This window comes from Momordica charantia (genome assembly GCF_013281855.1).
Source record: "Momordica charantia cultivar OHB3-1 chromosome 4 unlocalized genomic scaffold, Mcharantia_2.0 BLBB01000004.1, whole genome shotgun sequence".
Classification (NCBI taxonomy): Eukaryota; Viridiplantae; Streptophyta; class Magnoliopsida; order Cucurbitales; family Cucurbitaceae; genus Momordica; species Momordica charantia.
In genome coordinates, this window is record NW_028275162.1 from 14,654,233 (window position 1) to 14,681,373 (window position 27,141).

The following is a 27,141-nucleotide window of genomic DNA, read 5'->3' on the forward strand; positions in this document are numbered from 1 at the left end:
AAAGAATGCATTCGAAGATCCGAGGCACACGAAAAGTTCTTTTCATTATGTTGTGTTTTGTTTAAATTATCAAGTTGTTTATCCTAAGATTGAGTTGCTGTAGCCTTAGTTTGTGAGAGTTGATCATTGAATTAGTTATATCAAGCTTTAAGCAAGATTGCACCAAAATTTAAGCCAACCCTTACATCTTTGACCTAGTACCAAAAGCCTACCCTTGACTGATAAACACGAGTGTCCTTGAGTGGAATCTTGGTGAGAAGAGTGGTAAGGTCCTTATTATCATTATTATTGTTTCTAACAAAATGGCACAGGATGGAGTACCACAAGTACCGCAAGATCCTAACGCGGTGATTCTTCAAGCAATTCAAGGAATGATGGAAATGATGATGGAAGATAGACAAGAAAGGAGAGCGCAACAGCAAAGAGAAGAACGAGCCTTATAAGAAGATGATGTGTTTGACCTTGCTGAACAAGAAAGACAAGTTGGAGGAAGAAGAAATGGGAGAGGAAGAGGACGAAATAACTTTGCCAACACTATGCAACCTAGAAGATTGGAAAGATTAAATGAAAATAGGGATGGCAGAGTTAAACTCAAAATCCACCCTTTAGTGGAATGGCGGACCCCGATTCTTACTTGCAATGGGAAAGGAAGATAGAACATGTGTTTGATTGCTATACGTATAGTGAGAATACGAAGATGAGACTCGCCATTGCTGAATTCACCAATCATGCCGGTGAATGGTATCAAAATCTCAAATTAGAAAGAAGAAGGAAGGAGGAGGATCCATTAGACACTTGGGAATATCTCCAAGAAGCCATGAGAAGGAGGTACGTTCCAAAACACTATGAAAGAGATTTGAAAACTAAACTGCAAGCTTTGAGGCAGGGAACGAAAAGTGTTGCTGAGTATTATCAAGAGATGGAGACCTTAATGCTAAAAACCCAAATCCGAGAAGAAGAGGAAGATACCATGTCTAGATTCCTTGGAGGTTTGAATCGAGAAATTGCTCATGTTGTTGATAGAAATCCACCGCCTTACCTAGAAGATATGTACCATTATGCTGTCAAAATTGAAGATCAATTGAAGGAAGAAAAGAAGTATTCAAAAAGGTACACATATAAAGCTAATACATATTCCAATTCTAATGTTTGGAACAAGGCTGGTTTTGTGAATAGGAATGAATCAATGCAACCAAAAGGAAAGTTCGTAGCTGCCAAAATAATGGAGGGAGAAAGTTCCAATACTAAAAAGAATGAAGCTCCAAAGGAGGTAAGGGAAAAGACTAGTTCTATTCAATGTTGGAAGTGCAAAGGGTTTGGACACATGAGTAAAGATTGTGTCAATAAAAGAGTTATGGTGATAAGAAATGGCGTAGTTGACTCGGATGATGATTGTGAGGAACATGATGAAGAATTTGAAGAACGTGATGAAGAGTATATTGAAGAAGGTAACTTCATATCCTTGATAACAAGAAGGGTACTTAGTGTACAAATCAAGGAAGAGAAAGTTGAAGATCAAAGGGAAAACTTGTTTCACTCAAGATGCTTAATTGAAGGAAATCCGTGTAGCTTGGTGATTGATAGTGGAAGTTGCACAAATGTGGTAAGTAGTTTTCTTGTTAAGAGACTTTAACTTGCTACACGTCCACATCCAAAACCATACAAACTTCAATGGTTGACAAACAAAGGAGAACTAAAGGTAAACTCCCAAGCTCTTATTCCTTTTACATTGGGAAGATACAAAGATGAAGTCCTGTGTGATGTTGTCCCTATGCATGCGGGGGATATACTATTGGGCCGACCATGACAATATGATAGAGAGGTCACATATGATGGGCTGTTGAACAAGTATAGTTTTACTTTGAACAGAAAGAAATTTACTTTACTTCCGTTGTCTCCATTTGAAGTACATTGTGACCACTTGAAATTAGAGAAGAAAAGAAAAGAATTTGAAGAAAAAGAGAGGAGAGAAGAGAGCAAAAGTCAGACTAGTGAAAAAAAAGATAAGAGTGAAAGGCAAAATGAGAGTAAAAACCAAGAAGAAAAAAAAGATGAGTTGAAAAGAAAGAATGTGAGTTTGATTGTAAGAAAGAGTGAATTGAGAAATGTGTTGTTAACCCAAGAGCCACATTTTATGCTTATGTGCATAGCAATTGAACCAAAATCTCATGATGTTTTGCCAAGTGCATTTAAGTCTCTTTTGCAAGAATTTAATGACATGTTTCCCCATGAAGATGCACCTACGGGTTTACCTCCTCTTAGAGGGATTGAACATCAAATTGACTTTATACCCGGTGCAACTCTCCCAAACATGGCTGCCTATAGGACCAATCCCACCGAAACCAAGGAGATTCAAAGGCAAGTGGAAGAACTCATGGAGAAAGGTTACGTTAGAGAAAGTATGAGTCCTTGCTCAGTTCCGGTAATTTTGGTACCCAAGAAAGATGGCACATGGAGGATGTGTGTTGATTGTCGAGCCATCAACAAAATCACGGTAAAGTATCGACATCCTATTCCTAGATTGGATGACATGTTAGATGAATTACATGGTGCTAATCTGTTTTCAAAAATAGATCTTAAAAGTGGTTACCATCAAATTCGAATGCATGTGGGAGATGAGTGGAAAACATCTTTCAAAACAAAGTTTGGGTTGTATGAATGGCTTGTTATGCCATTTGGCCTTACTAATGCACCAAGTACTTTTATGAGGCTAATGAATCATGTTTTGAGAGAATATATTGGAAAATTTGTTGTTGTATACTTTGATGATATTCTTGTTTACTAAAAAAGCTTGAATGATCATATTTTGCATGTCAAGACAATTTTACTAAAACTTAGAGAAGAAAAGCTTTATGCCAACATCAAAAAGTGTAGTTTTTGTCAAGACCAAGTCAACTTCTTAGGGTTCATTGTTGAAAAGGATGGGGTGAAAGTTGATGAGGAAAAGGTAAAGACTATTCGAGAGTGGCCAACACCCACCAATGCAACCGAGGTAAGGTCTTTTCATGGGTTGGCTAGTTTTTATAGGAGGTTTATTAAAGATTTTAGTAGCATAGCCTCACCACTAAATGAACTTGTTAAGAAGCATGCTAAATTTGAGTGGAAAGAAAAGCAAGAAAATGCATTCAATGAATTGAAAGATAAATTGAGCAATCCACCTTGTCTTGTTTTGCCTAACTTTGACAAATCTTTTGAGATTGAATGTGATGCAAGTGGGATAGGTATAGGAGCTGTTTTGATGCAAGAAAAAAGGCCAATCATGTTCTTTAGTGAGAAGCTAAATGGAGCACAGCTTAACTACCCAACTTATGACAAGGAACTCCATGCACTTGTGAGGGCTTTACAAGTTTGGCAACATTACTTATGGCCAAAAGAGTTTGTTATCCATACCGATCATGAAAGTTTGAAGCACCTCAAAAGCCAAACAAAGTTAAATCGGAGGCATGCTAAATGGGTGGAGTTCATCGAGACATTTCCTTATGTCATTCATTACAAAAAAGGTAAGGACAATGTAGTGGCCGATGCATTATCAAGGAGGTATGCTCTATTTTCTTCACTTAGTGCAAAAATTCTTGGTTTTAAGCATATGATTGAGTTGTACAAAGTTGAGAAATCGGAATTTTATGATGTGTATGTGCAATGTTTGGAAGGGAAAAATATACATGATTATCTTGTGTTTGATGATATGCTTTTTAGAAAAGGTAAGCTTTGTATTCCTAAGTGTTCCATTCGGGAGTTGCTTGTAAAGGAGGCTCATGGGGGAGGACTTATGGGACATTTTGGAGAATTTAAAACATATAGCATGTTGTGTGAACACTTTTATTGGTTAAAAATGAGGAAAGATGTGAACAAAGTGTGCAAGCAATGTTTCAAATGTGAGGAGGCTAAGTCTAAGACTCAACCACATGGTCTTTACACACCTTTAGAAGTTTCTAGTGAACCGTGGGTTGACATTAGCATGGATTTTGTTTTGGGGTTACCAAAAACTAGAAGACATCATGATAGCATTTTTGTGGTGGTTGATAGGTTTAGTAAAATGACACATTTCATTCCATGCAACAAAACAGATGATGCTACTAATATAGCTAATCTTTTCTTTAGGGAAGTGGTTAGACTACATGGCATTCCTAAAACAATTGTTAGTGATCGAGATGCTAAGTTTTTAAGTCATTTTTGGAAAGTTTTATGGGGCAAATTGGGTACCAAGCTTTTGTTTTCTACAACTTGTCACCCACAAACCGATGGTCAAACTGAGGTGGTTAATAGAACATTAGGGGCCTTGCTTAGGTCACTCATTTCTAAAAATCTTAAGTCTTGGGAAGAGACTCTACCTTTTGTGGAGTTTGCATATAATAGAGCTGTACATAGCACCACCCATTGTTCACCATTTGAGGTTGTTTATGGCTTTAATCCTCTAACTCCTTTAGATTTAACACCTTTGCCACCTAATATGTTTACAAGTGATGCAGCTTTGTCTAAAGCCGAATACATCAAAACATTACACAAAGAGATCAAGGAACGGATTGAGAACAAGAATCGAAAGCTAGTAAGTCGCAAGAACCAAGGGAGAAAGAAAGTTATTTTAACCCAGGTGATTGGGTTTGGGTTCATCTACGAAAGGAACGGTTTCCAGATCAGAGGAAGTCAAAACTTCAACTAAGAGGAGATGGTCCTTTTCAAGTGCTTGAACGGATCAATGACAATGTGTACAAACTGGATCTTCGAGGTGAGTAAAATGTAAGTTCTACTTTTAATGTGGCTGATTTGACTCCTTTTGATGTAGGAAATGAAGACCTTGATTTGGGGACAAATCCTTTTAAAGAAAGGGGGGATGATGCAAATCCAACCACGGATCCATTGAATGTACCCGAGGGACCAATTGATACGAATCCATTTGTGACCAATTACATATATCAAAGGAGCAATTATTACAAGAAAGGCAAGGAAGATTAAAGAGGCTTTCACACTGCACCTTCAAAAGCTTGTTAATGCACAAGAACCAACAAAGAGTTTTGAGCCCAAATTTATTCATAATGTTACTTCAATGAGTCAAGAAGAGAATGGAGCAAAGATGGCACGGGAAAAGTTGTCTATTTTGAGAGATGGCACGGAGGACAAAAAAGTGTGCAGATTCGTGAACAGGTGCCTTTGCAGATTGCACCTCTTTGGAGTTTGTGAAGTCAAAAGTTGTCAAACCATATCCAAATGTGAAGCGCCTCCTACAGCAAATAGATAAGACCATTTGAAGCATGACTACGTTTTTTGATCCGCATTTAAGTGTCTAGAATGATGTGCAATCAAGTTTTAATTTGCATGTCTTATTTTCTACAATTTGCACTAAGTAGTATTTTGAAAAACTTTTGGTGTTCTTATGTTGAACGACCATTTGGCCTATTTAAAGGCTTGTAATGCTCTTGTTATGGATAACTTAAGATTAAAAACATATTGAAATTCAAGAACTTTTGTTCCTTAACACTTTTGGTGTTGTTTCTTTCAAATCTTTCTTTAGGTTTGATGTTAAACCGATTCATTGGATTAGTCTCGATCAAGCTAATTCTGGAGTGAGTCGTCTTAGGATCTAGGAGTGACCATCGTAGATTCTAAGCCCGATCTAAGAGTGATTCATCTTCTAACCTTACTCTTGGTTGGAATCATTCGGTAAGTTAGTCGTTTTTGTGAATGTTTGCAAGTTTCCTAGAAGGACCTCTAGCTTTGTAAACACGAGCAACCTTGGTGCTTATCACCAATTACAAGAAGCAAAGCAACGAAGATTCAAGAGGTTTTCATAATACATCTTCAAAGGCTAGCTAATACACACGAGGAGACAAATATTTATGAGGCCAAAATTCTTTACAATGTTAATTTAATGAGTCAAAAAGAGAATGGAGCAAAGATGGCACGGGAAAAGTTGTCTATTTTGAGAGATGGCATGGAGGACAAGAAAAGTGTGCAGATTGGTGACAGGTGCCTTTGCAGATTGCACCTCTTGGGAGTTTGTGATGTCAAAGCTTGTCAAATCTCATCCAAACGTAAAGCGCCTCCTACATGTGATTTTCAAGACAATTTAAAGTAATTCTACGTTTTTGGATTCATATTTAGTTGTCTAGTTTGATGTGCAATCATGTTTTAATTTGCATGTCTTATTTTCTACAATTTGCATTAAATAGGATTTGAAAGACTTTTGGTGTTCCTCATGTTGAACGACCCTTTGGCCTATTTAAAGGCTTGTAATCACCTTTTTTTGACAGATTAAACATATTGAAATTCAAGAACTTTTGTTCCTTAACACTTTTGGTGTTGCTTCTTTCAAATCTTGCATTAGGTTTGATGTTAAACCGATTCATTGGATTAGTCTCGATCAAGCTAATTCTGGAGTGAGTCGTCTTAGGATCTAGGAGTGACCATCGTAGATTCTAAGTCCGATCTAAGAGTGATTCATCTTCTAACCTTACTCTTGGTTGGAATCATTCGGTAAGTTAGTCGTTTTTGTGAATGTTTGCAAGGATCCTAGAAGGACCTCTAGCTTTGTAAACCTGAGCAACCTTGGCGCTTATCACCACGTCGGTTTGGACATTCAGCATTGTGAATTTACTAGAGCATAGCTAGATGTGAGTGAGAGAATTAGAGTGATTCCCCCTCGATTTTCTTTCATATTGCATCTTTTTCGCATTTTCTGCTTGTTTTCCATTTTCGGATGCTCTAGAGCAGAATTGCAGAATATTTCTGTTCTTGCTTATTTACTGTTTTTTTTTTATTTCCTTTACAGCATCCATCCAACTTTAATATTTTATTTTTAATTTTGCTTTTTGGTATTCTAATTTACTATTTGAAGTAAACTGTAATCCCTGTGGAGACGACCTTGTTTTTATACTACAACAGATTGTTTTGGTGTACACTTGCACCAATTTTCACCTAACTTGTCCGTTTCCTCACAACTAGGAAATATAGTGCAAGTATACGCTAGATTATCTGTTGTAGTACATTAACAAGGTCGTCTCCTCAGGGAAATAGATGATAAATCTAGTAAGTAACTTCGAAATACCAAAAGAGAAAAATAAAAGATGCTTTGATTTGTTTTATTAAATCTAAAATTCATAAGAGTAAACAAACAAACAACTAATAAAAGTTCTAATCACACTCAGGAGCATCCACCAAAAAACACAATAATAAAGCAAGACTACGATTTGTTAATAAATCGGGGAGGGGAGTTCTGCGTGCTGCTTTTCTCCAAGTTGCTACCTAAAATTAGTTTAAAATATTGACTACCCAGACCTTCACGGCTCTCTCCCGAGATATCCTACACAATGCTTTAACCCAACTCTTGTCGTGATTAAAGCAAGCAATCCAAGCAATTTATAGGCGCTCTAGGGTGAACCCATCCCTGAGTATTCACCTTCCACTTCGCAAAGAGGGAAAACTATAGCTAACATAAGTAAATCCACTCAACAAAAACTCTCTCGAGCCTCAAGTGAGCTAACACACTAAACAAGCTGGCCACACAAATTTAGTGAGATGGAAAATAAGCACACTTCTATTAAATCAATTTTTAAAATTCTAAAACATAGCAACCATGAATATTACAGCAAGCTTAGGACTCCCCTCCCCCCTTCACCCCCTCCCTCCGCGAAGGTGGGGGTTTAGTTCATAATGAAAAAGAGAAAAGAAACGGAAAGGACATAAGAGGCTTCCATTTTGAAGAAGATGACAAAGAATAATAAGCTACCTCAGGTGTACAGTGGGACCCACAAGCAAGACACGTTACTCTTCAGCTCCTTCTTCAATGAAAAACTTACTGATGTCAATGAGAGAATGTTCCCTAAAATCGATGCTGCCCAAAATTAATCAAAATGTCTCCTCCTTTTTTTTTGGCGGCTAGGGCCTCTTTTCCTTATATATCAGGTCCTTAAAAGAGAGCAACTAATACGCTCTGGGGCATCCGGGTGAATAGAAGCTCCAGCATTCTTCTTTTACAGTGCTCCAGCATAATATCCACGACTTGGGCAGCATTCCTCTCAGCCTTAGCCAAATTCTACCATTCCTACATAAACCATCTAAAATTTAGCATAAATCATTAAAATCGAGGAATTTAAGAATTATGACAGCTTCGGGTCAACTCAATACATTCTCACATTTTCTTGGGTTTATTGATAAATTTATGCACACAAAATGCCCCAAATAGCCCATAAAGCACTCTCTAAGTGAGAGTTATCACACCCCCAAACTGAAAACCTTGCTTGTCCTCAAGCAAGATTACTCTACAGCCCTGGAAAAATGACAATGCTTGCATCTAAAATGAGCGCCTCTCGTATCAACTCTACTTTCTGCTTTTGCACCTACTTCTAACTTATACCTAAGAATATGACTCTGTTTTTCTAGCAGCATCCTCAAGAGAGCAACTAAACCTACGCTCCAGCACTAGCCAATACTTCTTTCCTTTAGCACCAACATTTGCTTGCTTTCCTCCTCAGAGACTTTAATTCACCTAACACTGCACTTCTCACTACCTTTCACTTACCAAAGCTTTGCCTTTCTATTTCCTTCTGGCTAACGACTATGGGCTACTCCTTTCCTAGACCTGCAGCCTCTTGATATTCAATTTTTTTTTTGGAGATAGCTGAATTATAGGTCTAGAAAGATACATAGTCTTACAATTAATGTCTATCTTATGATTAATCTAATGAATACATACCTCCAAACTTAGAAAAAAGCATTGTACCCAATGCGACAAAGTGTGGTGTCGACTCAACAGCATACCTCAAAACTTAGAACTAATGCTAAAAGTTGTACAGAAGGGGAAAGATTGCTGGACATGAGCAATATTTTAGAAGGGACATAAAGAGGGTCTAAAGTGAGAAAGGACTACATGGATGGAAATAGTTAAGCAACTGCTGGGATGGAAGAGGCTGATGGTCTCTCTATCTCTAACTCGTACTCACAGACAGACTCTAGGGCCGTTGGACTTCAGTCAAGGTTAAAGCATAGCAAAGGCATTGCTACCCGCAAGTGGAGGTTGCTAACTCAAAACTAGAAGGAAGACACAGGATGCTTTGGAAGAGACACTACTTGAGAAAGTAAAGAAAGATAGAAGAAGCTACACAGCAGAAGCAAAAATCATCATAAATCTATTCATATTACTCTCAAAATATTAGGGGGAGCATATGATGATTACAAAACTGCCCTAGCATAAAAAACAGGAAATTAAAGGTATGCAGAAAAAGTAAAGACTGAAATGAGAAAACATAAATTAAAATTGCAGAAAACTAAATGCAGAAAGTAAAAGTTGATTTGATTTTGGTTGGGTGGTTGGTAGGTCTTCCAGATCCAGAGAGATGAAGACGAAGAGAGAGGCGCCACTAGCTAAATTGAATTGCTTTCACTCTCTTTGTCTTTGTGGCACTGCTTTTCTGCACTTCTTCCTTCGCTGAATTGGAGCTATGCTCTAACAAAGAGTCGATTGCACAGTGTAGATTAGAAGATCCTAGAGCATCCGCTTTGGCCAGACGGTCAAGGAAGCTTTTGTGTTCAATGTCACAAGTAGTGATTTGCTCTGCTAATGTTGCCACCATGGACTTCAGCTGTCCACTAATTCGGCTGAAATTCGCGTATGATGGGCCATCATTTCATTGATGGCCCCTATCGGAATAGCGCTGCAGCGAGCCACTTCGTTGGTCATGAGGTGGTCAAGCAGCGGCTTATCCAAGAAGCGTTTTCCCATGAAGACCTCCTCGTCTTGAAAAACTAGCGCACTGCTCTTCATGCACATCTTTGAAATGAGGTTGGGGAAGAACAGACGCCTCAACTTCTTAGCAGCACATTGGGCAATCTCGCGGTAGATGAGCTGGCCAGTGTCGATGCTGATACCCTCAATTAAACAGGCGAGGAGGAGAACCCTCTCCTTCGTCACGGATGGATCATGCGTTGTTAGCATGATCTAGCATTTGAGAAAATAAAGCCAAAAAAGTTGGAGGGGAGGGAACTGGCTCCTTGGTGGGCAATACTCTATGATGCTCCAGGGTGAGCGACGACAGTGAGCGTATGAGTAAAATCGGCATCGGTAGGCTACTCCAGCATTTTGTTAAATTTAGCCACATAATTGGAGCGTAGATAAAGGGGCTTGTTGATTTGCTGAGGGCTCCAATCAACTTCTACATCCCTCACCATCGTTTTACCGATGCTATCGGTGTGTAGGTTTGCATAAAATTCCTTCACCAACCGCGGGAGTATGATAAGACTTGATTTAATGCTAAAAAGGGTAGGTTTGCATGCTTGGTTGACGATTATTTGGGATGAAAAATGTATGTTCAAGCATACAATTTAGGGAAAATGTGCATAATTTGTGATTAGGGACTTTGAAATTCATATATAAGTAAATGAAGGCTAATTTGTGTAAATATGTTTATTTTGTAAAGAAAAGTGAAGATTGATGATTAAAATGTGTCAGGCACATTTCAGGAGCAGAATTTCGAGCTTACTAGAGGAATGAGCCAGCCAAGTTAGTTTGAAAGTTCCAGCTTCACAATGCTTCAGCCACATTCGATGCCTAGATTGTCAAAACAGGAATAACAACTTTTGACCAAGTAATTGGTCTAAGATTTGTTATTAGTTCCTAAAATCTCTACAACCTCATTTGATTCCAACCTCCCATGCATTTCTCAACATCTTGTTGCCTCCATGGCTTATAAAAGGAGCTTCCAAGCATCACTTCAAACCTCTCATTTTCTATCTATGTTTTAGTTATTCCTTTCCAATTGTTATCAACTATTGTTTTTTAGTTTTTATTCTAACATTTCAGTTGTGTTCTTTGTTTATTTTATTTCAATTCTAGTTGTTCTAATTTTGTACTTTCCTTTCAATTTCAATGAAAATGCATCACTTTGTTATCTTCTCTTTTTTGTTATTTATTTTAATTCCATGAGTAGCTAAATTAATTTTTCAACCCTCCTACGAATGGTTTAGTTCATCTATTTTAAATTACATCTATCAGTGAGCACGGCTTTTTACGCTCTCTTTGCTTATCTTGATTGATATAATTATTCTAGTTGATTTTCTTATTGGCCACTTGTTTAAATCACATTAGTTTGAATTTAATTCTGAAAAGGTTAGAGTCAAATGGATTTCATCAAGGTAAAACGAGAAGTTACTGAGAAATAAGAACTAAAACAAGATCCTAGACATAGGCTCTCTTACCCATTAAACGTAAGTTGGGATTTGATTTATTTAGGATTCTAGAGTTGCATAGACATATGTAAACACCAGCCTAAGCTTCTAAACAAACCAAAAGCGGTATGAAATAAGAGTTGAACCGGTTTGCATAAATTGAGCTTAATTACGGGCACACTTGATAGGTGTAATTAATCTTTTTGAACTAAATCTTAGTAGGAGGCGTTTTAATCCATTGTCTTTTTAGATTGTGTTTCCCAACATATTCACCAAATTTTTATCCCAACCCCGATTACTCATTCAAGCAGTTTACAAATTCATTTTTACAAGAAAACTAGTCCCTGTGGAGACAAACTTGGAATATTTTTAGATTATTACTTGTGACGGTGTGCACTTGCATTTATCCTCTTGCTATTAAGCAGAGGTGCAACAAAGTAGGCCCAACGATTCCTGTCTATGAGGGCACAGGCTCTAACTGGAAGCCTTTTTTGAAGAAAAAATCCTGTTTGTGCAATCACTCTTACACCTCAACTTCTTCCTGAGTATGGAACTGCTGGAAGGTAGCATCCTGGGGTGCGACAACTTTGCTCTTTTGCGATCGGGCGGAAGCTGCTGAGCTTGTACCTGTACAAAAGAAACAGAAGGTTGTCGCTTCCTCTAAAATTACATACCGCTTTCCTTAACTGGTAAGAAAAATGACCTTCTGCTGCCCTACTTGAATGCCCCCAACTACCCTAATTTCATTGCTACCCGCCTGCATGTGTTGCGTCCACACAACTATGTTGACAACACATGCAAGTATACACAAATTGCCAGTTGTAGTACGTAACGAGGTCGTATTCACATGAATTTTTGGTTTATATTTTAACGATAAAAGTAGATACCAACAAAGAAAAATGTACAGAGTTTGAGTATGTATATTATCTAGGAGAAATAAAATAAAGTAATAATAGGACGGCAAAAACTTGCAAAGGACGATGGTATTGAAGATGTCAACACAAGAAAGCAGTAGCACAGAAAGCGATAATGGGGGAATAACATATATGGAAAATGCGGGGGAGATTTAGCATACTGTCACAAGTTATCAACCTACCCTCTTGTGTAGCTAACATTTATTAGTGCCCAGCTTGACTCGGCTCCCTTCCGAGACACCCCAAACATGAGTAAGTACAACTCTCGTTCCTAAATACCCAAGCAATAAACCCAAGCTATAGGCAGATTAGGGGACCCCATTCATATAGAAAAGTGCTAATCACAAGCAAAACAAATTAGCACCCACAAGCCCTTTCAGGTCAATACAGAAGCTAGCATACACGAAACAGCGACCAACAGTAATGCAAAGATTAAGAAATGAAATCATATTTGCTGAAAAATAAATGTAGCAGCTAGAGGTTTGGTCTCAAGTCAGTTACAACATGTAAATCTCCCCCAAAATGGGGTTTAACTCATAATAGGTAAAGAAAACAAAATGGAAGAAGAAGAAATACAACCCACAACAGAAAAATAGCTAAATTACAGAGAAGAAGAAGCAGTCAGCTCGTTCCAACAGGTGAACTTTCCCTTTCTGGCGTCAGCTCTCCTCCCGAAAATGGGTATATTCTGTTCCCTTGTCTTTTCATCTCTCAATTTTTGTCTCTCTTCGGATCTACGTGTCTGTCGGCTAGGGCAACATACCCTTTAAATCTCGAGTCCCGTTTTTAAGGCACTCGGCTGGGGAATGTATGGACATAAGTGAATCCCGAGTTTTTGAATTAATTGTACGGACACTCATGCTCTGGCCTCGCTATGCTCCAACTTTTATATGCTCTGTATTGAAAATGCTTTGGCGTCTCTGGTCTGGTTCAGCACTTCCTTTTCTTCTTATCTCTTCTTTAAAAACCTGTGCAAATGAACCACAAATACGAGAGTTTATGCTGTTTTTGGCCAAAGTTCTCAATACTAAGGATATTTAGCTAAGAATTTGCAATTGAACACTATTCATGCTAATTATGACCTAAAACCGGCATACTTTGACATTTTAATGCACATTTTCACCCAAATAATCACTAGAATAACTCTCTTTTGGAGAGTTATCAGCATGCAAGCATCATTTCTCTCTCTTTTCCTTTGCAATTTAATTGCTCCTTACTCCTTTAGCCACCTACCATTAAAATCAAATCAACTTTGCGAAAACTAAATCTACTTTCTTGAAATTGTAAATTAAATTAAAAACAAATGGAGCTTTTTAAAAGGTAAGAATTTAAAGATTAGCTCCTCTATTCTTGGATGCTTTGTGACTCTGCTTCAAGTAGGGGCTAGTTGGTGTGCTCCAGCATCCCTTTCCAAATGATCTCCCTAATAGTGCTTTAATCGCTAGTCATTCACAATAAACTCCCTATCCGATTTTAATTCCTTAACTATCACTACCCCATGAGAGTAAACCTTCACTATTTGAAATGGTCCTGACCACTTAGACTTTAGCTTCCCAGGGAATAGCTTAAGCCTTAAATTGTAAAGAAGAACTCACTGCCGCACTTCAAATTTTCTAGGGTGTATGTGACAGCAGGCCCATCGTCGCACGAATTCCTTGGAATCTTTAGCCATGGTGGGCCAGTCATACCCCTGGTGCAAGATTTTTATTTGCGAGTGCTTGGCCGGCAAGGTGATCCCTGCAGTCGCCTTCGTGAACTTCGCTTAGGACGTACTCGGCCTTCGTCGAGCCCACAATCTGGAAAGAGGGAAGGAGTATCCCCGTTTGTTTAGGATTCCATCCCTGAGGAGGTAATAGGCTGCTCGCCTCCTAAGTCGACAAGCCTCTGTTTGGTCTTCGGGTAGCGCTCCCATTTCCAGGTGCTTCACGATAGGGGTTCTCCAGTCCATGGCGAAGGGTTGGTCGATGTCCATCACCTCTGGTTCGACGAGGCTTGATTCGCTCATGATCTCAACCAGCGGTTCGAGGAAGGTCGGTCTCGAATGAGGATGCTAGGCAAGCTAGGGCGTCCGTGTTGGCATTACTTGAGTGCAGTACTTGTTCAACCGTGCTTGTTTCAAAGGATCTTATGAGGATTCGTACCTTTTCAAGGTACGCAGCCATGCGATCGTCCTTGGCTTGGTACTCTTGGTTAACCTCGTTTACCACTAATTATGAGTCACTGATGACGTTGAGATGGCGGACCCCATTGATTTAGCCAGTCTGAGCCCGTTAATTAGTGCCTTGAATTCAACCTCGTTGTTCGAGTCGGAAACTTGAAGGGAAGGCATATTCGTGTCGCCTCCCCTCAGGACTCGTTAGCAAGATTCTGACTCTACAGTCCTGCTCGATTGCGGATCCATGGGTATACATGGTCCAACACTCCGGCCTAGCCTCAGTGCCTTCTCCCGCTGGCGCTAGGGTTCGTTCGGCGACGAAGGCGGCGGCCACATGCCCCTTTATAGATGTTTCGAGGGAGTACCGTACTCGTTCAGCTCTATGGCCCATTTCATGATTCTTCTGAGGTTTCAGGCTTTTAAGTATCTGTCGGAGCGACTGGTCAGTTAGGATCAGGACCCAATGGGCTTGGAAGTAAGGTCGCAGCTTCCGCGCCACAGTGACCAGCACCAGGGCCACTTTTCGATGAGTGTAACAACTTTCTCCTCCGACCAGGGCCTTGCTAGTGTAGTATACAGAAAACTGTCTTCCGCCCTCATCTTTGACAAGTGCTAAACTGACCCCGTTTCTTGAGATGGCTAGATAGAAGAACAAATTGTCCCCCGAGGTTGGCTTAGCTAGCATGGGGGCGAAGAGGCGAGGTACTGCTTTAACTCTGCAAAGGCCTTCTCGCATTCATCCGTCCACTTGAACTTCCCACATTTCCTTTGTATCTTGAAAAAGAGTAGGCACTTGTCTGTCGACCGGGAGACGAACCTGTTCAAGGCGGCGATCTTTCCATTCAGACTTCGGGTTTGCTACAAGTTGGTTGGCGATTTCATGTCCAGGATGGCTTGGATCTTCTCGGGGTTTACTTCAATTCTGGATAGGAATTTGCCAGACTTTACTCTGAAGGCATATTTTACCGGGTTCAACTTCATACCATGACTTCGCATGACCTTGAAGGCTTCGGTCATCCTCATGTTTCCCAACGGTCCGGCTTTGACAAGCATGTCGTCAACGTAAGCTTTCATCTTCCTCCCAATTTGTGAGGCAAACATCTTGGTCACCATCCTCTGATAAGTTGCCCTGAAATTCTTCAATCCAAACAACATGACCTTATAACAGTACAAACCTTGCTCGGTAATAAGAAGGTGTGATCCTAATCGGCTAGTGCATCTTAATCTGGTTATACCAGGAGTAGGCATCCATAAATGTCAGTAATTCGTGTCCGACGATAGCGTCGACCAACTAGTCTATTCGTAGTAGGGGAAGCTATCTTTCGGGCAGGCTTTATTTAGGTTTGTAAAGTCGACGCACGACTAATACCACATTGGACAACCAGTCGGGGTAATAGACCTCTTGAATGAAATCTGCCTTCAACAGTTTGGCGACCTCCTCCGTTGTGGCGGTGTTGCATGCGGCGTCCATGGTTTGCTTCTTCTACCTCACTAGTTTAACCTCAGGGTCGACGTTTAACATGTACACAGCGACTGACGGATCGATGTCGGGCATGTCCTCATGAGACCAGGCAAACACGTTCGCATTGCTCTTGAGGGACTTAATTAGGCGCTCTTTGCCATTGCCCTATAGTCCTGCCCCTATATTGGTGGCTTTCCCTAGGCCTTGGATGAGGATTCATGCTTATCATTAATCTCGAGCCTTGAATGAAAAGAAACATATCACAAGAAGTAGTTTATGCACAAGTTTAACTAAACATGTACCGTACATGTCAAACTCATCCTTACATATTAACTCACTAGTTCTCTTTCTTGATTCCTCCAAGACTTACTCCTTCGAGTCGTACCGACCCCTGATCTCGCATAGCCAAGGTATGGACACTTCTCTACGGTGCTCGGTGTTGGACCTTGACATTTATCCCCCAAGGCCTCAACTACTACTCAACGTATTGGTCCTTGGTCTCCAAGCAACTTCTTACCAATCACACTATGTTAGTCCTCCAAGTCTAACTCCTCGAATCGTATCGGCCCTTGCCATTTATCCCCAAGGCCTTAAACTATGCATCGACCCTTGACATTTATCCCTAAGGCCTCGACGTTTACTCAGCATATTGGTCCTTGACCGCCACCACATCAAGAGCCAATACTAATCCAACAATTAGACTCATCGTGCTGACCCCCGACCTTTTGTACCCGGAGCCTCGACACTCATCTCTACCAAAGCTGGTGTATCGATCCCCGACCTTTGTACCCAGAGACTCGATTCCCAACCAATGACGTGCCCGCCCTCTGGCCATGTTAGTCCTCCATTCGCTTCATTACATCCCGAAACTCTCACCAAAGTCCTACCATGCTTCTAAAGCATGACCCATGCAGAAATTATCTCACGACAATCTAGCATGCGTTATACACAAACATATGCAACTATCATTCAGACATGGCCATCCAGAATCACAAGGATACCTTTCTCTCAACATTCAGCTAGCTCTAGATTCAAAAAGAGAAAGCTAACATATATCCTATCAAACAAGTTTGCAATAGTTCATATTCAAAAACAACTTGCACGACAAAGTTAGCATGCTCCAAACACAACAAATCATAGAGCCAAAACAGTTAACACAACTTTCACATTCAGCCCAACCAGGACATAACATCAATTCAACTTAGCCAACCAATATTACATCCAACATGTATATAGCTCATAATACAATATGTCCCACATCTACATGTATTTCCAAATGCTACTCAACAATTATAACATAAACAACATTTATAAGGTATCATAAATCTCAAACAATCATTCAAAAGACACTCATAGGCTCTCAATCAACAAGCATTTCATAGCAACACATAACAAACAATCCCCTCAGTAAGAAACTACTTACCCAAAAGTCCTAATGCATCACTAACACCTCAATAATCGATACCTAAACAAAAGAGACCAACCTTTGGGTTAGAATCCTACTCAAAACACTAAACTTGCATCGAAACTATGTTTAGGTGATCCATTACCTACTAACTCACCCTAAAACCTCTTGGGTTAGGAGTGGGTCGACACCGAGGATGTTCAGGCATCCAAAACCAAGCTCCAACGGCTTTGTGCTAGCTGGCCCAACGCTGAAAAATGATGGGTAACTTCGAATGTCGCCGGAACAAAAATAACACCACGAAACATACTGGGCTTCACAACTCTGGGCTATTCAAGGTTGTCGGAGGGATCATGATAAGCGCCAAGGTTGCTCGGGTTTACAAAGCTAGAGGTCCTTCTAGGATCCTTGCAAACATTCACAAAAACGACTAACTTACCGAATGATTCCAACCAAGAGTAAGGTTAGAAGATGAATCACTCTTAGATCGGACTTAGAATCTACAATGGTCACTCCTAGATCCTAAGACGACTCACTCCAGAATTAGCTTGATCGAGACTAATCCAATGAATCGGTTTAACATCAAACCTAAAGCAAGATTTGAAAGAAGCGACACCAAATGTGTTGAGGAACAAAAGTTCTTGAATTCCAATATGTTTAATCTGTCAAAACAAGGTGATTACAAGCCCTTAAATAGGCCAAAGGGTCGTTCAACATAGGAACACTAAAAGTCTTTCAAAATACTACTTAATGCAAATTGAAGAAAATAAGACATGCAAATTAAAACTTGATTGCACATCATTCTAGACACTTAAATGCGGATCAGAAAACATAGTCACGCTTCAAATGGTCTTATCTATGTGTTGTAGGAGGCGCTTCACATTTGGATATGGTTTGACAACTTTTGACTTCACAAACTCCAAAGAGGTGCAATCTGCAAAGGCACCTGTTCACGAATCTGCACACTTTTTTTGTCCTCCGTGCCATCTCTCAAAATACACAACTTTTCCCGTGCCATCTTTGCTTCATTCTCTTCTTATCTCATTGAAGTAACATTATGAATAAATTCCAGCTCAAAACTCTTTGTTGGTTCTTGTGCATTAACAAGCTTTTGAAGGTGCAGTGTGAAAGCCTCTTGAATCCTCCTTGCCTTTCTTGTAATAATTGCTCCTTTGATATATGTAATTGGTCACAAATGGATTCGTATCAGATCACGTCGCCAGTCACAGCAGAACAGCATCGGAGAGAGCCGCAGTACGCCTATTGAAATGTCAAGGTCTGATACTGCTGTCGTGGGTCGCCGGATCTCAAGTTGAATCGGGGTATTCGGTGAAGACGCACCACCGTGAAACCTGATTACTCCGCTGCTCTACGGGTGGCGTCGCTGCTCCTCGGGTTGCGCCGCCGTGGTGATGTCGCCGTCGAGAATGAAGCACACTGGAGAAGGGAAGCCACCGTCGAGACCACCGGAGCTGGCAAGAAAACACGAAGCCAAAGCCAAAGCCGCTGCTCGATGATGGAAACGCTTGTGGGAGATGCGTCATGCCGGTGAATCGAGGAACGTCGCCGTCTGGGTGAATTGCAACATGTTGCTGTCGTCGTCGGGGACTCATCGGAGGAACAATGCACCGTCATGAAGTGTTGTCGTCGGAGCTGTGGTGGGTTTGGCGGGTGGCAGCTGGTGGATAGGGGAAGAAGAAGAAGAAGAAAGGGATAGGGGAAGAAGGTTTAGGGTTTTCTTTTTGTTTTAATTCCCTTTTTTTTTAACTAAAAGCCCAATCCCTCATTCCTAAAGGAGACCCAACTAAAAACATAATGGCCCAATACGATAAGCCCAAGAATTACAATTTGGAAATCAAATAAAACCCACAACAACCTAAAATAAAATAGTTAACTTAAACTCTAAAACCCAAGAATAATAATCCAAAAAGTAGAATTTTGGAAAAATCCTAAAAACCGTGTATTTAAGGTTTGACTAAAAATCTCGTACACAAGTCGAGAACTTAAATTATCTTAATCCAATGAAATTAAACTTAATTCAAATTTAGCCAGAAATTAGAATTTCAAAATTATAAAGTCCAAGAATTAAAGTTATCAGCTTAGGGAAAAATCCAAAGATACTATTTATCTCTTAAAATAAACGAGTTAGAGAACGCGGGGCGTTGCAGTTGGGCCAGAGCCTTTCCCTTATTATTGGAATGCCCCATACCGGGCCTCCGCTGATGGTGAGGATGGTCGGTGATCGTTCCTCTTTTTTAGGGGCTTTCGCGTCCATTGTTCCTATCTAATGTTGTACTTTCGTTTACAGCATCCCAACTCCGAACCTTCGCTTACGAATTCTTTCAAACACCCCCTCTGGACTAGGGACTCAACCTGATCCTTGAGGTGCCGGCAGTCAGCGGTGTCGTGCCCATGGTCCCGATGGAACTTATAATACTTACTTTTGTCTTTCTTGGTAGAGTTGTCGTTGGGCCATTCCGACCATCCAAGTAGGTTGTCGATGGGGGTTCCATCGATCTGAGCCAGAAGCTGGTGTACCAGGATACACGTAGGAATGTATTTTTCGTACCTTTGTAGTCGATCTGCGTTTGAGTCCGGACGAGCCCCGTTGGGTTCCCTTTTTGAGGCAGCTCTCTCTGCGGGCCTGGCTTTGTGACGTCAGGTCGAGTCGTTTGGCTTCTTGCCCAAGGACTGGGCCGCGAGCAGTTCTCCCCAGCGATGTGTCGATTGATCCGGGCCATGAGTTCGGCCACGGATTTGGTGGGATAGTCGCCAAGCGATCGAACGAGTTTCCTCTCTTTGACCCCTTGAGAGAGCACCCAGAGCGGCACACTCTCGTTGCAGTTAGGAACCCTCAGTCATTCGTTGATGAAGCAAGCCACATATGCCTTTACATCTTCGCCCGACTTCTACTTAACAGACGAGAGGTGGGCCTCTATCTGCTTGTTGATGTAGGAGTAATGAAACTGGTCAACGAACTTCCGTGCCAGATCTTGGTAGCTTCCGACTGAGTGCTGCGAGAGGTTCTGGAACCACTACCGAGCAGGTCTTATAAGGGTTCTGGAGAAGCCCAGACACTTCTCTGCATCACTGTATCCCGCTTGACACATAGCATCATGGTATGACGTGGCATGGTCCACGACGTCCGCTGATCCGTCGTATTTATCAATCCAAGGCCCTTTGAACCCCTTTAGCAGCTCCACAGCCAGTATGCAAGGCCTTGGGAAGCCTACGTGGCTACCACTCGATGACGAGCAGACCTCTAGAGACCTGATGTTCCAAGGTGCTTTCCAGAGCAATGGAGTCGGTAAGGATTAGATATGCAATAAAGTCTCAAGATAGAGGAATGCAACAATTCACTTGAAAATAAAATGATTTTGAAAATTAAGTCCCCGGCAATAGCACCAAAAACTTGTTGGGACTTTCTTTACCTCAAAAAGATAAGAGACACGTGCAAGCGTACACGGTCATAAGTAAATACTTGGGAGTAATTCCAAGGTCAAATCCTCAAGGACTTTTACTTTTCAAAATGAATTTAATAAGTGAAATGGTTCAAGAATATAATTTTGGTTTATGGAAAAAATAGTGATAAAAGTTGTTGTTTGGGGTTGCAATTTTGCCTTTTTATAAAACACAACACCTCTGCTTCCTACCTTAGTTTTGATGAAAGATATGAAAGATACACATTTTGGGGGAAGCGCCAGCCACTTTCTGGCTATATTTGGAAATCTGAGTTCTACTTTTTCACGAATCACTTTTGGTTGTTGCAGAGCCTAGGGTAACCTACAATCATATTTCGATGTGTGATTAAAATCCTGGAATGTATTTACCAACTCATTTTCATTTATGGATTCGAGGGTCTATGTCAGGAACGTATTTTATGCGCATATGTATAAGTTACATCCCATATCGGTTTCCTATTATTTTACTTAACCTAATCTTCTCAGAGTTGGGATTTGGTGCATAAATTAGTTTCCCAATGGCCAAATGGAAAAAAAGACATAACAAGAAGCTTTAGAAACCAATCCAACTATGCATCAGGCGCTTTCTAGGCATTTTCTCGAGCATGTTGAAATTAAATGATTTTGGATAAGGCATTTCATAGAGAGGTTGAAAACTAAATTAGTAATAGTTAAAGGAAATAAATTGCACGAAAATATAAGAGAAGTAATTTCCATTGAATTAAAATGAATAATAACGACATACAAGGAGTTCTAGCTTAACATTCTTCTCTTTCGAGCTTGAAGGGAGTTTAACTTGCTTAAGAACTTTAAAGAAACATAATAAATTAAGAACAAAATAATAACTTGAATTAAAATAAGAACACAAGTAGAAGTTTGAAAATACAAGAAAATAACAATTAGAAAGTAACTCCAACGAATCTCTAAGCTAGGAAACGTAAACTATACTTGAGAGTGACTGAAATTGAAGCAAATTGAGATTAAGTAAAATTATGAACGGCTCGGGGGAAGGCTCCCTTAAATAGGACTCTAAAGTTGTTGAACTCCCTATCAAAATAGGAGGAAATAGGTTGAGATCTTCCAAAAAGACTCAAATGGACTTGGACTGGGCTATTTTCCATGCACCTAACCACTTGTGAATTGACTCCTTTGCCCTCATAAGTGAAACGGACGTTTTGAGAAATTTGGCCAAAAAGCGCCAAGTGCTTTTTTTCCCTCACATGGGAAAACTGTTACTTTCTTCCAATTTTGACCACGTTTTTCTTACATATTTCTCAAAATATAATATGTTGCAAATGTTGGGTAAATACATGTTGTATATGTAAACTAAATAACACTAGCAACAATTTACAACGTAATTGGCTACAAATTATACAAATTCGAACAACTTGATGAACACCACAAAGTTGATTAAATTAGTCGAATCATGCTTCAATAGCGCTGACCTAAAGACAATTATTCGCTCTGCACAAGTTGCTAGCAGACTACAATGATCGTCTCAACAGGATCCAACGACTAACTCCTGTAGAACTGCAACCTCGAATTACTCGGATCTGGCCGAACTCTTAGACACTGTTCTCAACACAAACAAGAACAAGAACTCAAAAGAAGAGAGAACTCTTGTGGGAGGAGGAGAATACCCAATTGTGGTATGCTTTGATATCTCAAAATGAAGAAATCCACAACTATATATAGTTGTACAAACAAGTAACATCTCACTCAAAATTAAACACATATGTAACATTTTTACATATGTTACATAGGTAACTTTAACACTTGTATTTGTAACTTTAACAAAATAATGAAATAACTTAAAATTTAATAAACTAAATAAACAAAACTACTATAATAATAAATAAGAATAATATTCACAACGTATATGTGAATAATTTCTTTTAAGTTTCACTTTCTTTCACACCTTAAAAAACCAACAATCCCCCACATGAGAGAAAGTGAGAGACAAAACACGACCAAGACGTTGAGAGCGAGCAGATAAGTTATGCATCAGAGAGGTGTCTTTTGGACTTGAACCTTCCTTAGTGAATATTTATCGAATTTACCAAAGAAATAGTGAGAACTAGCTCTGGAACTATCCTTCTTATGATAAATTGAGACAACAAATATCACACATAATTTATCTTGTATCTTTGAGTTCTATACGGTTGTGTCCATTTTGGTCATGGACGAGATCCTGCATTCATGAGAGCTTTAGAGAACATAAGCCATTTGAAAAGTTCTCATAGAACCCCCAAGATCATCATGAGAGCTTTGGAGGCGGTCAACAAGTTCATGAGAGCTTTGGAGGCGGTCAACAAGTTCTCGCTTGATGATCTTGTTGACCGTCTCCACCTGCCCATTTGCTTGTGGATGTGCGGGGGACGAGCTAAGGTGACTTATGCCAAGCTTGCCGCAAAAGTCTTTGAACTTGGCGTTGTCAAACTGCTTCCCATTGTCTTCAAATCTATATGGACTTGGAAGCCCCACCCACCAATAACCAATCAAATCAAATCAAACTTTCAATTTCTACCTTTATTTTTTTGTACTTTAATTTCATGTCTTTAAATTTTAGTTTTTTCCCTCCAATTCTTGTTATTTTAGTTTAAAATTTAGGGTAGATCTCAAATCATCATGCCCCCCCTATTTTGAGAGTAAAAATTGAATAGAAATATGACAGTTCTACATCTACTGTGTTTTCTCATTCTGCTAAAGCATCCCAAGTTTTGAATTTAGTTTTAGGCTAAAGCATCCGCTTGCGGGCATCAACAGTCTTTTTTTCTACCATAGCATTGGCCCCGGTACGAAAACCCTTCTTACCTGTGAGTACAATTCAAGAAAGAGAGCACCTTGTAATAACCTTCAATAACGATCCTATCCAGGCCTATCTTTACTATTTCTCATTAATTATCCATTGTAATTTCACACCAGTCTAACTAAAATCTTTCAACGGAGGCTGCAGGTCTAGGAAGGGCTAGTAGCCCATAGTTAGAAGCTAGAAGAAAATATCAGGGTAAAAGTTTAGGTGAGTGAAAAGAGGTTTGAGAAGTGCATTACTAGGTAAGTTGAAGTTCTTGAAAATAAAAGCAGAATAATGTTAGAGCCAATGGAGAGAGCCTTTGCTAGAGTTAGAACAAGGATTTAGCTGCTCTCTTGTGGATGTCTTTAGATAACAAATTCATAGGCTTAAAGTGTATGTGCTCGCACTAGGTGTGAACATAGAAAGCAGAGTTGATACAAGAGGTATTCTCAATGGATGCGGTTCTTGTCATATTTCTTGGATTTAGAGTAGTTTGCCTGGGGACGAGCAAGATTTTAAGTTCGAGGGTGTGATAACTCTCCATGAGATAATGTTTTGTGGTTAAATGTGTGAAAATGTGAGGATCCTAATGAAAAGACCATGGAAAATAGTACAAATCATTTAGTTAGGCCCCTGAGCTGTTAGAATTCTCAAATTCCTCATTTTGAATGAATTGTGCTTAATTATTGATGTCTGGGAATTGGAGAATTTGTTGAGGGCAAGTCAAGTGCTTCCAAAGTTGTGAGTATGTTGCTGGAGCGTGGTCTGAAGAGCATTTATGATGGAGCTTAAAGCCGCTCGGATGTCCTAGCACATGTGACCGCATAGTAATTCTTCACACCTGTTTTTCACCGCGTCCGTAATGCTTCCAGGGGTACCCTAAATTTTAAGGACCCGATATTTAAAGGAAAGGATATCCTAGCCGCAAAAGGAGAAATAGAACAGAGATTTCAGAGAACATTCCCAGCATGTCACCATCCTTTCATCAAATAAGAAGCTAAGGAAAGTGGTTGCTTTCTTTTGGGTCACATTATGCTACTGAGGAAGCTTCCAACTCTCTGTTGTCTATTTTAGCAGTGGAGATCGTTTCTCTCCTTCCAATTTCTTTCTTTTTTCTCATTATAAACTAAACCCCACCGTTGGGGGGTATGAGCTTGTTGTAGCTTTATTGCTTGCTGTGTTTTAACAACCTTAAATACTAATTTAATATAAGTATTTTTATTCTTTCATCTCATTGAATTCATTTGGCAACTTATTTAGTGCGTTTGCTTGCTTGAGGCTCGGGAGAGTCCTTGTTGAGTGTGTTTGCTTCTATTAGCTTTAAATTCCTCTTTTTGAATTAGAATGGTGAGCACTCTGGGATAAGACTCACCCTATTGTGCCTATAGATAGATTTTATTAATTGTTTTGATTACAATGGGAGTTGGGTTAAACCATGTTTTGGTATCTCAGGAGAGAACCATGACGGTCTGGGCATTCAGTACTTTTGGGATTGCTATGTTAGCAGTGGGTGAAAGCATGTGAGCGAATCCTTCTGGATTTACAATTAAATCGTTTCTTCGTTGTAACTTGCGGGTTTTCTATGTTGGATGCTCCAACAATCTTACCTAAAAATCTCTGCAGCGTTTTATTATAATGTTTTATTGTTTTATTTTTGAATCAGTCACAATACTTCAATTAAACCATTTTTATTTCACCTTTTGGTATTCGGAAACTACTAAATCAAAATCTAGCCTAAATCCTTGTGGAGACGACCTTGTTTTTATACTACAACAAGTTATTTAGTGTACATTTGCACTAATTTTTATACTACAACAAGTTATTTAGCCTAAATCCTTGCAAAGCCCTTTCAGCAACCCTTGCTTGTTTTCTTTCTCCTTTTTGTAACCAGCTTGCACTGTCGTTTTCATGCCACTGCGTATGGCACTTGTAACCCCCTTTCATAGTGAATAAAAAGAAGTTTTGTTGTTTGCATCTTCGTTGCTTTGTCTCTTACCTATACGCTTGTTTTGTCTGGGTTCCGACCCCATCCTAGCGGTGTTTGCACTTATTTTGCTGTTCACGCGTCGTCGTAAGGAGCGGGGTGTATTCTCACGCGCACGTGTGGATACGCGCTTTAAGCGTCGCTTGGTTATGTCTCTTCAAGTTCGCCCGTGCGATCGAACACCTCAGCCAACATGGGATACATGTCTGGATCGTCTCCTTGGCATCCCTCTTTCTGTCGTCGCTTCGTTTTTGGTGCCCGCAGTTAATACCATAACTCCGACCATCCTATTTTCATTTTTAGGTAGGGGTTCGAGCTCATAAAAGGACTTGTCCCATTAGCCATATTCCTCACCTTTGAGGATGGGTAGTGTTAGGGTTTACTTTTTGCTGCAGAAATGTGACCGATTAGGCATGTTTGACTATAAAAAACGAACCCTTTCCCTTTACTTTTAGCAAAAAAATGTTTACATATTCTTAAAGAAGAAGATGCATAGAACATTTATGGATCATTTGCAATATATGGTATTTTGAGAAAAATGTAAGAAAATGTGGTCAAAGTTGGATGAAAATCACAGATTTTCTTTGTAGAGGAATTGGGTCTTGCGCATAGTTGGTGGTCAACTCTTCCAAAAGGTGTGTTTCTCTTAATGAAGGGTAAGGGAGTCAATTGACAAATGTTTAAATGGATCAAAGATGTATAGTCAAAGTCAAGTTGAGTTGGTTTACAAAATCTCAACTTATTCCCTCCTATTTCGGTGGGAAGTTCAACCACTTTGTATGCCTATATAAGGGAACCTCTCCCCCAGTAGCTTATCATCCCCTTTTCATCCCATTTTCATCCTCATTTGTTTCAATCTCAGCTTTAGTTTTCGTTCTTTAGCTTTAGAGTTTGTTGGAGTTATTTTATAGTTGTTATTTCCTTGTATTTTCAAGCTTCTACTTATTGTTTTACTTGTAATTCAAGTTCTTTCCTTTGTTGTTCATTTATCTTGTTTCTTTAAAGTTCTTAAGTGAGTTTAAACTCCCTTCAAGCTTGAAAGAGACGAAGGTTAAGGTAGAACTCCTTGTATGCCATTATTATTCATTTTAATTCAATGGAAATTACTGCTCTTATGTTTTTGTGCAATTTATTTCCTTTAATTACGTACTAATTTAGTTTTCAACCTCTCTGTGGAATGCCTTAGCCAAAATAATATAATTTCAACATGCTTGGGAAATTTCCTAGAAAGCGCTTGGCGCATAGTTGGATTGGCTTCTAAAAACTTCTCTTTACGTATTTTTTTCCATTTATGCACAAAAACCCAACTTTGAGAAGATTAGGTTAGGTAAAATAATAGGAAACCAATATAGGATGTCACTTAGACATAAGCACATAAAACACGGTCCTAAACATAGACCCTTTGACCCATAAATGAAAATAAGTTGATAAATATATTCTAGGATTGTACTCACACATAGAAATATGATTGTAGGTTACCCTAGGCTTTGCAGCAACTTACAGCGGTTCATGAAAGAGTAGAACTAAGATTTCCAATTATAGCCAGAAAGTGACTGACGTTTTTCCCTAAAGTATGTATCTTCTATATTTTCAATCAAAACTAAGGTATGAAGTAGAGAGGTTGTGTTTTGATAAAAAAAAACTTGAGATTTTGCAAACCCAGACAACAACTTTTGTCACCATTTTCTTCATAAATCACAATTGCATTTTGAACAATTTCACTTCTTAAAATCCATTTTGAAAGCAAAAGTCCCTGAGGATTCGACCTTAGAATTATTCTCAAGTATTACTTGTGACCATGTATGCTTG

The 27,141-nt window shown here is 39.6% G+C and overlaps 1 protein-coding gene across 1 annotated transcript; it reads left to right on the plus strand.

The window, feature by feature from the left end:
• Window positions 1-613: 613 nt before the first annotated feature.
• LOC148211903 (uncharacterized) lies at window positions 614-2,903 on the plus strand. The gene is made up of 4 exons (XM_088122946.1): window positions 614-828; window positions 1,024-1,448; window positions 2,151-2,696; window positions 2,839-2,903. The coding sequence occupies exons 1-4, from the start codon at window positions 614-616 to the stop codon at window positions 2,901-2,903; spliced, it is 1,251 nt and encodes a 416-aa protein (XP_087979072.1).
• Window positions 2,904-27,141: the final 24,238 nt, after the last annotated feature.

Coding starts and splice junctions, on each gene's coding strand:
- LOC148211903 (XM_088122946.1), top strand. CDS start 614: ATGGCGGACCCCGATTCTTACTTGCAATGGGAAAGGAAGATAGAACAT. Junction 1,449..2,150: donor TGAAGAGTATATTGAAGAAG/GTAACTTCATAT, acceptor TTATGTGCATAG/CAATTGAACCAAAATCTCAT. Junction 2,697..2,838: donor TGGCCTTACTAATGCACCAA/GTACTTTTATGA, acceptor ACTAAAACTTAG/AGAAGAAAAGCTTTATGCCA.